At 39.4% G+C, this 16,582-nt stretch overlaps 1 protein-coding gene across 1 annotated transcript in view; it reads left to right on the top strand.

The window, feature by feature from the left end:
• LOC122985367 (RNA-binding Raly-like protein) overlaps nt 1-16,582 on the top strand; it is a 70,459-nt gene that overhangs the window by 27,594 nt on the left and 26,283 nt on the right. The window contains exon 3 of the mRNA XM_044355965.1: nt 9,123-9,173. Coding sequence (XP_044211900.1) covers nt 9,123-9,173 — 51 coding nt within the window. The remainder of the gene's footprint in view (nt 1-9,122; nt 9,174-16,582) is intronic.

Below are 16,582 nucleotides of genomic sequence, written 5' to 3'. Positions count from 1 at the left end.
AACAAGGCAATTCAAAAGTGCTTTACATAGAACATAAAAGGCATCAAAACAGAATAGAAAAGCAACACAAGTAAAAAGACATAAAAACAATTAAAAAGTGTTAAATTTGGAAATAAAGAGAAGCTAAAAGGGAATAAGACAGATAAAACAAGAGAATAAAAGTTACGGCGCAGTGTAAAATATTAACCCTCAAATTTGGTTCCAGCCCTGAACGACAGGATGTTAAAGGATGATATGGATACATCCCCAACAACTCTTGGAGAAGTTAGAATAATTAGACCAGTGGTGCTCAAATACACGTCTCAGAGGTCCACTAACCAAATTCCCTCCATATGACAGGATCAGTATGGTTGCATTACTATATATGATGATAAATTTGAATTCCAGAGGCTCCAGACCTACGTGCACAAACAACATTTCTGTATTCATGGGAGAGGTGACATCGTAGAGTAAGCAAATGCTTAAAGGACATAGAACATATTATGGTTTTTGTAATTTTCTGTTATTTACATACTGTTATGATGTTGAACATCTATGTTAAACATGGTCTAAGTTCCAAAACTCGAACGTATGTTTTCTACCTTGCTGACAAGCTGACGTCAGTTTGTTGTACATCCCCATAAACAGCTGTCCGTTCTGTAGCCTTGGTTGCTAAGGTTGTTGCTAAGGTAGTTTGTGTTGTTCACTCTCAGATTTCGGATCAGATTTTGGCTCGAAAATGTATTTGAGACATAGGACATATTATGCTTTTTGTGTTTTTCTGTTATTTATATGCTGTTATGATGTTAGATGTTGAACATGGTTTCAAAACTTGAGGTGAACGTTTGTAGAAACGCTGCCTGCAAGTCAAAAGTCAGGGCTTCAACCTGCTCTGAATCCTTTGTTTGCAACAGTTTTTTCTACCAACAAGCTGACGTTGGCTCTTCACGCATGTCCATAAATAGCCGTCCACTCTGTAGCCTTGGTTGCTAAGGTTGTTGCTAAGGATTTTCCATGTGTTGTCCACTCTCATATTTTGGATCAGATTTCAGCTCGAACATTTTGAGTAAAGAACAAGACAAAAGTGAAATCCTGCCACTATAGTTTGTTTCATAGTTTGTTGTCGTAGCCTCCCGACTCGGCCGTGACACAGCTTCCTGAAGCTGACCAATCAGAGCAGAGTGGGCTCATCAGGAGGCGGGGCCTTAAACATGGTCAAAGTTCGAAATAATCCTGCAAGTCAAAAGTCAGGGCTCAATCTGCTCTCAATCCTTCGTTTACGACATTTTTTTCTCACCTTGCTAAAGAGCTGACGACAGCTAGTCGTATATGCCCATAAACGGCCTTGGTTGCTAAGGTTGTTGCTAAGGTTTTTCTATGTGTTGTTCACGTTGTCCACTCTCATATATCAGATCAGATTTTGGCTCGAATATGTAATTATGTATTTGAGAAGTTTTTTTTTTGAGTAAAGAACAAGAAAAAATAGTGAAATCCTGCCACTATAGTTTGTTTACGTAGCCTCCAGAGCCGGAGGAAGCTTCCTGAAACTGACCAATCAGAACAGAGCGGGCTCATCAGGAGGCGGGGCCTTAAAGAGACAGGAGCTAAAACGGCCTGTTTCAGACAGAGACTGAACTGAGGGGCTGCATAAAGGACCAGTAGAAGATAAATAAGGAGTTTTTAACTGTAAATCATGCAAAGATATTCCAGTAGAGCCCCAGAATATAAATATAGAGCTAAAAATGTGTAGAATATGTCCTCTTTAAGTTGCTACTCTCATTCAGTTCCTTTTTGTTCACATATTGTATGAATGAACATTGAAAATATAAAGTGCTGGTCTGATTATTACTGTATTACTTGTATGAGGGATTTTTAACTTCTGCTACAGTCACACAGCAAAGAGAAAACTAGTTTTTATAGATTGATCTGATATGAAAAGATCGAACTCCTCAGTGCCTTAAATTTGTCTCTTTTTCAGTGTTTTCTAGTTTATTAAACCGATTTTGTGCATAAGAAATGATGATTGAGTTTACAGTTAGAACAAGTCGTGCTCTCATCTGGCAGCGTTCAGTTCAGACTTGTGTCGTGTTCAGAGTGTTACAGAAATGTTTCAAATCCGTCTTAATTAAATTACCGTCGTGACTTTTACATAAAAATGACTCCTTTTTCAGACTGAAGCCGACATGTTAAGTTGCCGTCAGGTAAAAGGATGCATGTCTGAAAGGGACTTAAGTGTATTTCTCTGTACATGTACAGTATATACAGTATGTATGTGGGAAACTTTATCATTATTTTTATTTAGTTTTTCTTTAACATCTTTCTTTTTTTTATTTTTTCCTTCTGTTGTTATTTCTGATGTTTTTTTCATGTGAATCTTGTGGGTAAAAATAATGAGATTATTACTATGTTTTAGTTTTTGGAGGAGTCATACGTGTCCCTTTGGGGCTCTATGGATGATGAAACATTTTGGTGTCTGATCAAAGCAGTCTGAAGCTGATTGTAAAATTAACCAATTCTTAATGCTGCAAATTAGGTGTTTATTTGTCAAGAAATGCAAATTACAATTTTTTTAATTCTCCTCGAGGGCTCTGGAGAATACGTCTCTCTGCCAAAACTGTTACTATTAACTCCCAAATGCATAATTCCTGTCACTTCTAATTTAATTTAAATTCGGTTCTTGACCCTGCAAACATCCCCTCAGGATTACATTACACTGAAATTCATATCTCCCAAAATCTAATTAGCTCCTCGTGGCCGGAGGCTGATCTGTCATCCAAATCTCATGAAAGCTGTTGTTTAGTTTGTGGGATTTCTCACCGACAGACAGACAGACGGACGGACGGCAGCAGCTTAACCTCCATGGTGAAAGAGGTGAAAATTACCAGAATACCTTCGAAAAAAACGGAAGTAAACCTGCTGAATACAGGGTTTTTATTTCTAAACACTGCAGACTGATTGGATGTTTAAACCCTATTCACATGGCATCACCTCAGATCCTCCTGTGATTTGTATCGACCGCAGAGGTCGAGTGAATCTGCCACGTCCACAATCAGGAAAGTAAACAGGACGCTGCAAATTATTTAAACACTGAGGCTGTCTGATAACAACCATCTGATCTGTTTATCTAAATCACAATTTATGTTCTTTTATTCTTTTTGCAGGGACATGTTTCAATATTTTTATTCTTAACTCATTCGGTTAAGTTTATGCATTAAGCTCCTGCCAGAGTCTAGTTTTTAAAGCGTCGCTATTTTCTATAACCTCACAGTCTGATGTGTCAGTGTGTAATGTGTTTGGCTCGTAGTGATGAACCTACAGAGAATTATCAGTGACTCTGCAGCTCCTCTCAGCTTTACAGAGCTTTATAATGAGTTTCAGCTCATTGTTTATCTGTCTTTACTGTTTTGGTTCACTCTCAGTGCTCCCGTAGCATCGTTTTTCAGAGAAAAAGCTGTAAAAAGCTGCTGTACACTATGATCAGCACCAAACAGCAAACAGACACAGTTAGCTGTAGACTAGCTGGTGAACATAGTGGAGCATTTAGCAGCTAAAGAGCCAGATATTTCCCTCAGGAGTTGGTGGAGACCAAAAACAGAGCTAAAAGAGAGTGAATATTGGACTCACATTCACCAGGTGGACAGAAACACGACTCCACATGAATGATAATGTTGCTCCGTAACTGCTGGATGTGGAAATAAACAACTGTTTGCTAACAAGTTCAACATTTCAACTTAAAAGATGATGATACGTCAGTGTTGTGTTCACTTAAAAAAACCAAATAGTTAATGCAGGTTTAGAGTCGACAGGTGATCAGGATTTTGCTGTAGTGGCACGTCAGCTTTGTAGCAGTTTTCCACACAAACATGTTGGTGTGTTGAGACTCAACATGTGTCTGCTGGAGACCAGAGAGAAACTTGGTTTTTAAATGTCTCTCTGTTCTTTTCAGTTATCAGACTTATTTGACTGTTTCCTGATCCACCTTCAGCTGTATCAGAGATGTGTTCAGTTACTGTACTACTGATGAAAAGCCGACATTTCCTGCTGCTGCTGCTGCTGCTGCTTCATTTTAAAAGCTTTCAACTGATAAACAAACAGGTAGCTTGTATTGTAACGACATTAAATATATTTATCACTGAATCAGCAGAGACATGTACCTTCACCACAAAGATTACGGATACGTTTGTTAGTTTAGAAACAGCTTCAGAGACTAATAACAGCGATCAAGTTTTCAGTCTCTGGAGAGTAGTTCTGTGTAAGGTGGACGCCACTGAGCATGTGCAGGAACACGGCTCTGTTTACAGAGGTTTGCTAGCTTGTTGTGCTACATATCACAACCTCTTGATCTACATTGTAAAGAGGTTGTGATATGTAACAGTCAGGAGCCCAAATGAACATTAAACTTGTTTTTCTTGCTGTAATCATTCCTCCTGTTCATACTGACCATTAGAAGATCCCTTCATAATGACCTTACAATGGAAGTGATGGAGGACAAAATCCACAGTCCTCCTTCTGCGCAAAAAAATGTATTTAAAAGTTTATCTGAAGCTAATATGAAGCTTCAGCGTCCAAATGAGTCAAATCAAGTAGATATCTTTCAACATTACGGTCTTTCCTCTTTTTGTTACTATACTTCCACCTGCAGCTCAACAGGTAAACACTGTCCGAGGAAACACAAAGAGGGAATTTGATGCTAAAAAGACTGTAAATGTGTCAGATATCCACTTGATATGACTAACTCAGACTGCTGAAGCTGAATATAAGCTTCACAGAGACTTTTAAATGCATTTTTGCTTAAATTAGAATATTAAAAAAAAACTATATAATAGACACTAAAATAGAACAATGTATGTAAATGTGGCACTAAAGGAAGAAATAAGAAAGACAAACTATTATATTTACAAGGGAGATACACGGTTAAAGTTAATTTATGTTAAATTTGGGTGAAACACAGACTTGTTTATGTTGTGTGAGGAAGTACATTTTTAAATCACATGAGGACGCCGTGTGGATACTGCTTTATTCCCAAACTGCCTGGAGACAAATGGAGTTTTTAAAAATGCAATAACTTTAAAGCTAAACAACATCTTCATTTGATTCCTATAACAGGAAGCCCTTTAAATGCTCACAGAGCTGCTGTGAGATGAGTAAGGTGAGTGGGTTTATTAAAGCGCTCCTTCAGCATTGATGGAGGTTAGAATAAAAGGACTTAGAAGTGAGTGTATGTTAATTTTCCTAAACGCACTGCAGTGGACGCGAGCCCAGGCGGTTGTATATAAAATCCATAACAGCCTGAAGGACATTTTTTACAGGGATTATGAGGACTTGAGCAGCCGCTTGTGTGGTCTGTTATGTTCCCATAATCACAGCGAGGAGTGTCCTCTCAGGTGCTGCTTCTGCTGTAATATCAAACCTAATTACACAGATAAACCAGCAGTGTGAACCATAAAAGAGTCGTTTAGTGTGATCCCGGCTCAGAGGAGCTGTGCCGTCCTGCAGATCAATAGTCATGTTTAAAGGTTTGCTCCTACACAGCTCGATCGCGAACGCACGGCTGAGCTGAAGCTCGGAGTCAGCCCCCGGATCGATACCGTCGTTAAATGCTGATTAATACCCATCACAGTTGATGAAGATGAATGGTAGCAGCAGCAGCAGCAGCAGCAGCAGCAGGAGCGACGATATGGCTGCTTACAAAAGGGTGGGAGGATATGAGTTCGGCACCAAATCCCTTGTTTCTCCACCAGAGTCATTACTTTTCTATCTGTCTCTACCTTTATCTGTTCATCCCCTGCGGCTGCCCCTCTCTATTTCCTCCTGGCTTCTCTTTATTAGTCTGAGCCCTCAGTTAGAAAGGCTTGTTTCTGCTGGATGTGTGTGTGTGTGTGTGTTCGATGGTTATTGATTTCTTCTCCTCGGTGGATAAAGAGTGCCAAGGTTTTTTTTCAGGAGATCAGTCTCCATATCTCTTTCCTGATCCAGCGAAGAGAAAGACAGTGTCTTCCTCTTTCTATTGAAGTTTGACCCATAAAGATAAATGTATATAAAAATTATATGGATACATCCCCAACAACTTTCAGGGAAGTTAGAATATCTAGACCAGTGGTGCTTACATACACGTCTTAGAGATCCTACGTACATGAACAGCCTTTCTGTATTCATGGGAGAGGTGACATCAATGAGTAAGAAAATGCTTAAAGGACATAAAACATATTATGCTGTTGTGATTTTCTGTTATTTACATACTGTTATGATGTCGGATATCTATGTTAAACATGGTCAAAGTTCGAAATAATCCTGCAAGTCAAAAGTCAGGGCTCAATCTGCTCTCAATCCTTTGTTTGCAACATTTTTTTCTACCTTGCCAAAGAGCTGACGACAGCTAGTCGTACATGCCCATAAACAGCCTTGGTTGCTAAGGTTGTTGCTAAGGTTTTTCTATGTGTTGTGCACGTTGTCCACTCTCATATATCAGATCAGATTTTGGCTCGAATATGTAATTATGTATATGAGAAGGTTTTTTTTTTTGAGTAAAGAACAACAAAAAGTAGTGAAATCCTGCCACTATAGTTTGTTTACGTAGCCTCCGGAGCCAGAGGAAGCTTCCTGAAGCTGACCAATCAGAACAGAGTGAGCTCATCAGGAGGCGGGGCCTTAAAGAGACAGGAGCTAAAACGGCCTGTTTCAGACAGAGGCTGAACTGAGGGGCTGCATAAAGGACCAGTAGAAGATAAATAAAGAGTTTTTAACTGGAAATCATGCAAAGATATTCCAGTAGAGTCCCAGAATATAAATATAGACCCAGAAATGTGCGTGATATGTCCTCTTTAAACTTGGGCTCAAAAGGTGTGATGGTGGCGGAGAAACTGGTTTGTGAGCTCTAAAGTGTTCATTAGTGAGTTCTTCACTACATTCATTGTCGAAAATGTTGTTGACTTTACAATTATCCAGCTGGAGTCCTGATATCACGATTTGTTCTGACTGGTTCAGTTTTGTGGTTCTTACCTTCGTGTTTTTGGGATATTTTTGTTCATAATGGCGTTTTATGCTCTTACTCTTCATTATGGCCGCTGTTTTATTGCAACTAAAGCACAATGGTCTCATACTTTCCTCAAGCAAAATGTGTATTTCTCAATCTACTTATCCTTAAACATAGTTTTCACATTAACCTTTCTTTTTTTTGTATCAGCTAGTTTTGAACCATTTTGCTTAAAATTTTCATTACTCTGGATTAACTTGTTATTCAGTCTGGATTTGTACCATAGTCCGCCTATTGAGTGTGTTTGATCTAGACTGTCTGCTAGATGACATCTGTCACTCAAACATAACTAAATGTTGTTTTTGGACAACTGACACTATGACCTGTTGTGTCTTTTTTCTTGGGAGGACAGTTTCCTCTTAACAGACGTTGGCTGTGATGCTCAGTTTTGTTTGATGAGAAGAGAATTAGCTGTTTTTCTGTTGTTTAAGGTGTTTCTCTGTGGGAAGACGCTGTTTTCACACAAAAATATTAGATAGATAAAAGTGTAGATTTAGTCTGAGAGTCAGACACCAAATTAAGGTGATTTACTTGTTTAGCATATAGTATGTTGTGTAATGGTAGCCAATTAGCATTAGCTTTAAAGTGTGGAAACATGAACTTGTACCAGCCGTCTGTGTTTTTATTGACCTGATAAAACTCTTTCTGGGTGAGCAGAGTTGTCAGTGTCAGTGCAGACGCCGCCGCCGCCGTGTGCTGCCTTGCCCAGAGGCTGTTTGGCACTGTGATAAGTAGGTCTGGCTGCCATCTGCTCGGTTTAGCCTGTGGAGCTGCTCCTCAGCCGCCAGACTGCTGCAGGGAAACACTACAGAGAGTTTAAAATGATTAATAATGATAATTTATTCACATAACCGTGTAACATTGTCTATTCTGGTCTACTCTTGTGCATTCTTGTTGTATTCTAGTTTTTTCTAATTGTTATTTCAGCATTTTTTAGTCTGTTTTGTTCTCTTAATAGAGTACAGCACAACAGGAAACAAAACAACTTTTACATTTTATTCAATTTTATTCTACTGGTCAACAGTAGTGTGGTTCTTTTTTCTACTCTGTATTTTATAAGCCTTTACTTGCATCATTTTTGTCCTCTTCTGCATTTAACTCAGTTCTATTGTACGAAGAATCATCACAATCATCAAGATACAAGTTTTACAGGTTTTAACCAGACTGATCTTATATAGCTGCTGGGGGGCAAATATACAGTACTGTATGTAGTTTTGAGGCGTTCTCTAAAATGACTTACTTTTTGTAAGACGTCAAAAGACAAAAAGGTTGGAAACCACTGGTTTCATCTTTAACAATGTGTTGTATTTTAAAAGCTTGTTATATTATCCATTGTGTCAAATCTTCATCTGAAAAGTAACTAAAGCTGTCAAATAAATGTAGTGGAGTAGAAAGTACAATATTTCCCTCTGAAATGTAGAAAGTAGCATCACATGGAAATACTCAAGTAAAGTACAAGTACATCAAAATCGTACAAGAAGTACAGTACTTGAGTAAATGTACTTAGTTACTTTCCACCACTGAACTAAGGATGTGCAGAGAGCACATTCGTATTTGTATTTGTATTTGTTGAGGCAGCAAAATTATTTGTATTTGTATTCGAATAAAAGTGGAAAGAGGCTTAAAAATCCTGTTTTTGTTTTTATTACGCTTTAGTTTTAGAAAATTACAGTGTTACAATAAGTGTTCATGAAGCGTGTGTCAGTAGTTCAGCTTTATATCTGGGGAACACCCCCAACTCTGGGAGTGATGTCCAAATTAGGAAATGTGCGTCATGTAGCAAGTGGATGTGACTCCCCTCACTGAGACCTGCGGATAGACGTCACAGCGGAGCAGAGGAGAGACTCTGAGATAGTGATGTAACTGACCTGCATGCTGGTATTTGACATGGTTTATTTTTCTTCCTGTTTAAAATATTTGTATGAAACAAATATTCGTAAAAAAAAAAAACAAAAAAAAACCACTATTTGTGCTTTGCCGAATAATGTATTTGTATTCGGGCACACCCCTACTGTGAACAACAAACAAACACACTGAAAAAATGCAGGATCCACTGACGTTTTATCTGCTTATCTGTGGATTTCTAACCATCGTTTCTTTCTCTCTTCAGATCTGACTATGAGATGGAGTATGACAGATACCCAGATGGCCACTATAACAGGTGAGGTTAACTGCCTGGTGCATGATGGGACAACTGATGTGATGTATTCAGGATCATCACGTCAGCAGGGTCATTTTTGGATTCTCCATCTCTATCATTATCAACATCTGAAAAGAGAAAATGTTGGAGCTGTAGGCGACAGGAAAAGAGTAAGAAAGTAGATGTATATACATAGACAGATAGATAGATAGATAGATAAACTGAGCTGATATTTTGGTGCAGGCTGCAGCTCTGACGTCATCTCAGGGTTTCAGCTACTACATGTTTTTTGAGTGACTCAGACTGCACATTTTCAGTTGAGAGGAGGAAATTGGTTGCCTTTCAAGAACATGAACTGCCTCGACTCTCCATTTGTTTCTGGCGCTCAGTGGAACGGCGATTTCCTGTTTGATGACAGCAAATGCTAGACACTGAGGTTAGGAAATGATCCTCCTCTCTCAGATAGCTGGAAGAGGAAACTATTAGTGGATACCAGTTTGACCTCGACGTGTTCAGCTTTCAGCCAGTTGAAGAGTCATTTTGTGTGGATGAGCGCAGCTGTTGGCCTCCCCTCTGCTCCCTCCATCCATCCCTCCGTCCTCGGCTCAGATTATTCTGCAGAGCGATAAAAGACATAAAGAGAGTAGTATGCATGCAGAGACAAAATGCAGCCACATGAGGAAAATATAACAAACAAATGAAGAGAAAATGACAGATATGATTCACAAAGATTAAAATAACATCACAAGAGGAACAATCTGCCCGAGGAAATCATGTTGGTTGAGTCAGTGAATTCTTTTAAATGTCTTCTTAAAACAGCCTTTTATAGGAGAGCCTCTCCTGATTTTACTTGGATTTGTATTTTCTTTGAACTGTCATTCATTTTATTTTTATTATTTTTAAAAATTCTAAATTTCTGTTTTTTTAAAATCTAGCAAACTTATGATTTTCCTGTTTTATTTTGCTGCCCCTCTGAAGCTTTATAAATAATAATAATTATTATTATTATTATCATCTCAGGAGAAACAGAAGAAGGTAAGAAAAAGAGTGATTAAAATAAAGACATATTAAGGAGAGGTATGAAGAAAGAGAGTGATGAAGATAAAAAGATAAAAGAAGAGAAAGAAGAGTTGAGATGGATACAGAAAGAAAGAATCATGGTAAAGAAAAGAGAAGCTATCTTGTGCTACCAGCAAGTCCTCCAAATGAAACGACCAAATACGTTTTTTGACAATGTGACACCAGATCGACACATAGGAGCGTTTTCGTGTGTTAATTACCGCAGTAATTAATGTGTGCATACTGGAGCGAATCATTGTCTAGTCGGTGTGGTGTTGTAATTGCTCCCCGACACTATATGTGGGCGCTGTGGACTAATCTACAGGGAGCACGCAGGACGGTTCCTGTAGAAGAAGAAAGCAGGAAAAACAGAACCTTACAGTTCTTATTTAAAGGTCCCCTCCAGACATGTTTTACGATGTATATAAAATACTCTTTACTTTGAATAATAATTTGTGTCTGATCTGCTTCTTCTCAGATTAATTACCACATTAAAATCCTTAAAAATACATCTGTTCTTTCTCCCTCATTAAAAGCTCCAGAATCTATGAATATGAGAATATTTTCCATTACAGAGGTTTAACTGCTGGATACAATATGTCTCCTCCTTCACTGTAAAGTTCATTCTCAGTGTTTGTGCAACTGGAGGCTTCAAGGTTCCACATCACACTTGTGTAAGTTGCAGACTGGACCAGGATTGTCCTCCAAACTGGTTGTGATGTCACAAATCATACTCATAGGCCCGCCCAACGTCATCTCATGGGATGGCGTATAAATAGCACACCACTTTAAGGACATTTCACATGTCATGTCTATGCATTTTAAGCTTTTAGTGTGTCATTTAACGCCGTTGGTTAGGTTTGGGCACAATGGTGAAAGTAAGTACGGTTTAAACTTACTCATCCTTCCAAAAAAAAGGCAAGTTATGAGTGAATGCCAGATAAACCAGGAACTCCTCACACATAAACGATAATATAGCCTTATAAACAATCCCACCACTCCACAAACAATTCATGAGTGTTGTCTGATCTGCAGCCTCGATGGTGGTGACATTTAGAGAAAGACTGCGGTTAAAAGACACCGACCTTGACTGTTGGTAGGAGCCGAGATGCAAACAATGTTCTATAACAATGTTACAATGACAGCAATCGTCATTTGCATGACCACAAGAGCTCGGTTATTATGAAAACGTGACAAGAGTTGTTTTACGTGATTGAATAAATGATGATGCTGTCGTCTCCCTGGTGAGGACGGCGTCAGATTGTCCCACAGCAACTGAACCACAACTAGAGCTGCACTGTGCAAATGAATCATGTGGGCTTCTCTGTCGGGGTGTGAAACGGGCGCATGAGTAAAGGAATATGTGAGAAAAAGAGAGAAGGATGACAAGTGAACAGAGGGAGGGAAGGAGGGAGAGAAAACAGTAGGAGAGAAGTTGTGGATGGAAACTGAGTGGAGCGTTTATCCGAGCGGCTGCCGGCTGCCAACACACTCGTTTTTCATGCTGTCAGCCTCTTCCTCTCTTCGCACTTTGTTCCCTCTGTCCTCTGCTCTTCTCTTTCATCTTCTGTCTCTTATTGTACAGCATCCATACAGTTATCCTCCTCCTCCTCCACCTGTCCTTGGCTGCATGCAGTGATCTGTGTTTTGTAGCCCGTGGCGGGGCGGTCAGCTGCTGTCAGTCCACTGCTGTTGGGAGGAGGAGTTTTTTTTTTTGGCATTTTAGTTAGTCATTTATTTTTTAACCTTTATCTTGGGAAAGTCAAGTGAGCAAGTGAGGTTACTGTTTTTTAAAATCACCTTGTTTCACATTCACTACGAGCACATAAAGACTTTTCCCCTGCAGAGAGTTGGTGCAGTGCTGGAGCAGGTTCTCAAATCAAACCAAGAATCATTTCCACCTGCAAAAATCTGAGACTGTCGTTTCAGCAAATGCCCAAAGCGACATCTGTTTATGTTCAAGTAACAGCGCTCTCTGGTAATTATGACAGGAGCAAAGACGAAAATGACGTTAAGGTTTGACGTAATAAATGATATTATAGAGCAACAAACTACAAGTAAGGAGGAGGTCGGGGTGGACAGATGGATCATCAAAACATCTGACATTAACACATGAGATCTCTGTTTCCAGTTTCCCACAAGCGTATATGGTAAAAAAAAATATGGATGTAGTCACCGTGACATCACTCATTGGTTTGTGGACTGCCACTTTGAAACCTTGAGTTTAGAGATTTGACGGTCACCATCTTGGATTTGACCGTCGCCATCTTGGATTTTTGGAACCAGAAGTGACCATATTTGGACGAGAGGGTGGAGCTGACCCTAGCCCTAGCTGCTAGCTTGGTTAGAACAGTACATTTACAGTCTATGGTTAACTGTGATAATGCTAATGCTAATTTTTGCCAGCAAAAAACAGGCCTAGAACCATTAAAACTAAATGTACTTACTGGAAAAACTGACCAGCTGACTCCTTAGTAGGTCTTTTAGTACAACCAAACACTGAACAAGACTTATTTAGGTGACCAAAATGTTACAATTAACTTTCATGAGCTGAAAACACACCGTGAAATAGTGCCAGCTATGCCTATACTCTGTGAATCTGGGATACGCCACGGTTACATTAAGTAATCAACGTTGTCACCATGGTAGCAACTTGTCAATCACAAGGTAGACACACCCTAAAGCATACGCTGCTTTAACGTCTATTTTACTTTAAATGGGACCATCATTTACAAAATGAACATCATGCTGTATTGAAGAAGACTTGAAACTAGCCATTGGGACCATTAACTCATTAGGAAACTGTTTACTGGGGTAATAAATATCATTGACTTCCATACAATTGGACTTCTTTTTGCAGCCAGTGGAGTCGCCCCCTGCTGGCCACTAGAGAGAATGCAGGTTTAAGGCATTTCCGCATTGGCTTCACTTTTCAGATCAGGAGCTACCTGCTTGTCTGCAAGTCATTTTTTACACCATGACCATGAACCCTAAAGCTGCCAGTATGCTTCTTCAGAACTGCTTCAAACTGGTCAAATAGCTTTAGAAACCCCCTCCCCCTACACCTGTCCGACGCTGGATTGCAAGGGGTCGTGTTCCACCATTTCTATAACTTGTAAAACCAACGATCCAACAGTCACTCCCCACTTCATGCCGTGATTAGTCAGCTGTGTGGAGGTTGGAAAGTAATCAGGGTTTGAATGTGTCTCTCGTTTTTCACTCTTTACACTATTTCTGTTACTTACATTTTATACAACCGAGTACAACACTATGAATGCCTTCCTAGACAGACTCTCGCAAAATGTGCGCCGTTATCCCTGTATTTGAACAATGTTGTGTTTATTCCTGTCTATGATTGATGACATTTCACTCCGCCATCGAGTGTAGCCATTAGGGGTGTAATGGTACATGTATTCGTCCCGAACTGTTCGGTACAGGACGTTCGGTTGGTATGTGACTTTCCTCGTCTAGGTATGCTCCATGAAAAAATAGTTTTATAATCCACTTACTCCGACATGCAGAAGAATAATTATAGAGTGCGAGTTCCATCCGAAGCTTTTTGGCAGTCCAGCACTTAGCTGTAGCATGCTCATGGACGTATGCTAGTCGGCTTAGCTGTTAGCCTTGTGACCTGGTTACCCTGGTTACCATGCTCACGTAGTGTCACTGCAGTCAATGACAAACGAGAAACCCGAGCTGGACGATTCTCCCATGACATTGATGGAGTGCAACACAATGACTGCCTTCCAGGTGAGACTGTCTTAAAATATGTGCCGTTATCCTCGTATTCAAACCTCCCCTCTCTGTGACAGTCGTCTCCCCCGTCCCCCTCCCCTCTCTGTGACAGTCTTCTCCCCCATCCCCCTCCCCTCCCTGTGAAGGTCTTCTGCCTCATCCCCCTCCCCTCCCTGTGATGGTCAACTTTTCAATCTGCCTTTGAGTGAAGCCACGTCATAAGAACCAGGTCTGAGCGACCATAAATCATCATAGAATAGCTGTCAGCGGGTGTCCTGACTCCTCGCAAAGAAACAGAAAGGTTGTTTTCCTTTTCTGCTGCAGCACAACTAAACTGTTTCAGTTGTAGTTATAACCGATGTGCCATTGTTGTTCAAAATAAAGGAAAAAAAATATTTTCTACCTTTTTTTTGTTTGTTTTCTCTGTTGTACCAATAACATACTGAACCATGACCCCAAAACCGAGGCACATACTTAGACGTGAATTTTGTGCATCGTCACCTTCACCCCTTGAAGCGATTCCACTCTGCTCCATGAAAAGACCAAAACCAACAAAAATCTAGCGACTTTTTGGGCAGACCATTACTTCCACTTCCTTGAGGGAAAAGGAGATAAAATCCCTCAGTGAACATGCTGTCATTATTTATTTGTCCGTCTCTCAATACTTCATGACTTCCTTTGCTTTTCTGTGGCTCTCAGCTCCAAGTCCATTGCTCTCTACTGAAGATGAGAATCTTTAAAAACAGCTCACAGATATATAGCTACATTTTTAAAAAAGCTCAGTGATTTCCTAAAAGAGCTGGACACTGGAGGAAATAATGCATTTATATTTAATTGCAGGCTGTGGAAAGCTTGCCTGTAACTGGTCAGTGTGTGACGGTAGAAGCATCCAAATCTGAATTCCTGTTTGTTATTAAGGGTGTGCCGCAGGGATCCATTTTGGGCCCTCTTCTATTCACAATTTATATAAATAAGATTGTCCCATCCAGATAAAATTCATCTTTATGCAGAGGCTACAGTTTTATATACGTGTGTCTGATTCTGTACATTTAGCCTCTTCTTTAATACACTTTTTCATTTTTTTTTAGCGATTTATATTTTATTGCTTTTGCTGTATGAGCAAACACAAAAATTCTCTGCTAAGAAAATCACACATAATAAAAATATTGGCAAGAGAGTAAGGAAAAAGCACTTTAAATTGTACTTAATGAAAATAAAACAAATATCCAGATCAACAGATATGAGCTGCAATAAAATAAATATTTCCACTATAACAGAGCACAAAATATCTTGGCACTTGGCTTGATAAGAAATTTACATTTAAATGATGAAAACCTTCTTGGTAAACTGCGACTGAAGCAGCTTCTGTCTGTAGAAAGAAGATTGTTGAAGAAGTGTTGCTCTGAGTTCTGGATTATGTGGCTGTCAGATGTACCGACATGCTGCTGGCTCCACTTTTAGGCCTCTACACTCCATTTACCGCTCTGCCTTCAGGTTCATTACTGTAGATAATTACCACACTCATCACTGCTCTCTGTATGATCAAGTCGCGGGTCGGGTGGTTCTTAGCTTCCGTGTCATCCATTACAATCCTGGAACATGCAATTTATATAGTATTGCTTACTTGGCCTTCCCAGTCTGAGAGACGTAATTACCGCCGGTACTTATTTATCTACGAAGTCCATGTATATCTCATCACTGCTGCTCTGACACTCGGGTCCATACTTAACCTGCTGCAGTGATTGGTTGATGCTCCTGGAGCCTCGAACCAGAACTGATCTTGGGAAAAACTGTTTGCTATTAGTGCAGTGGTCTCATGGAATAACCTGCAATGTCACCTAAAAATCTAAACCTATAACTCTTTGTAACTTCAACAACATTCTCAATAACAGTTTTCTGTCTGTGCTTGCTTCCACTCAGCCTGAACCTTGTTTACAGTCATTTTTCTATTTTATTTATTGCCTCTGACTCTATCTGTTCTTATTTTGTGCATAATTTTCTACTTAACTGCAATGCATTGCTGTAAAAGTATAAAAAGCTTATGCTCAGCTATGAATAAAGGTTAAATAAAAATAAAGTAAGTCTGTTGTGAGCTATTTTAGTTGTCGATTAAACCGCATTTGGTACTCTAGGGCATTGGTTCCCAACCTGGAGGTCGGGACCTCCACAAGAGGTCGCTGGATTAATCTTAGGGGTCGTGAGATGATTGGACAGGCTAGGATAACAAAAACATATTGTTGACACACAAAATTGTTGTTTTTTTGCAAGTTTTCATTTTTTCTTTATTTATTGTGAACTGCTATATTTTATATCCTCAGGCATCTAAAAGTTATTGAAATAAAATAAAAGCAAGTAATCTTTTATTTAACTGGTAGACAACGTAATGTGTAACAATGGGTACCGGGTAGCCCGTTGGGAACCAGTGCTGGCGGGTATTTCTGACAGGGAGGCAGTTTATGTGGGACTGTCTCTTAGAAATTACATTTATATACAACTTAATTGCAATGACAAATACATTTTTAAGTAAATGAAATACCGTCTGAATTACATTTTCTGTCCACATAATGAGAAAATGTTGTTAATTAACAAATCTAGCAAGTCACAAAAATGTTGATAGTGAACCTATCAGTAAAATG

The sequence above is a fragment of the Thunnus albacares genome, chromosome 7, assembly GCF_914725855.1.
Source record: "Thunnus albacares chromosome 7, fThuAlb1.1, whole genome shotgun sequence".
Taxonomy (NCBI): domain Eukaryota; kingdom Metazoa; phylum Chordata; class Actinopteri; order Scombriformes; family Scombridae; genus Thunnus; species Thunnus albacares.
The sequence above is the reverse complement of the archived record's forward strand: the minus strand, read 5'-3'. Positions and strand labels throughout refer to the sequence as shown.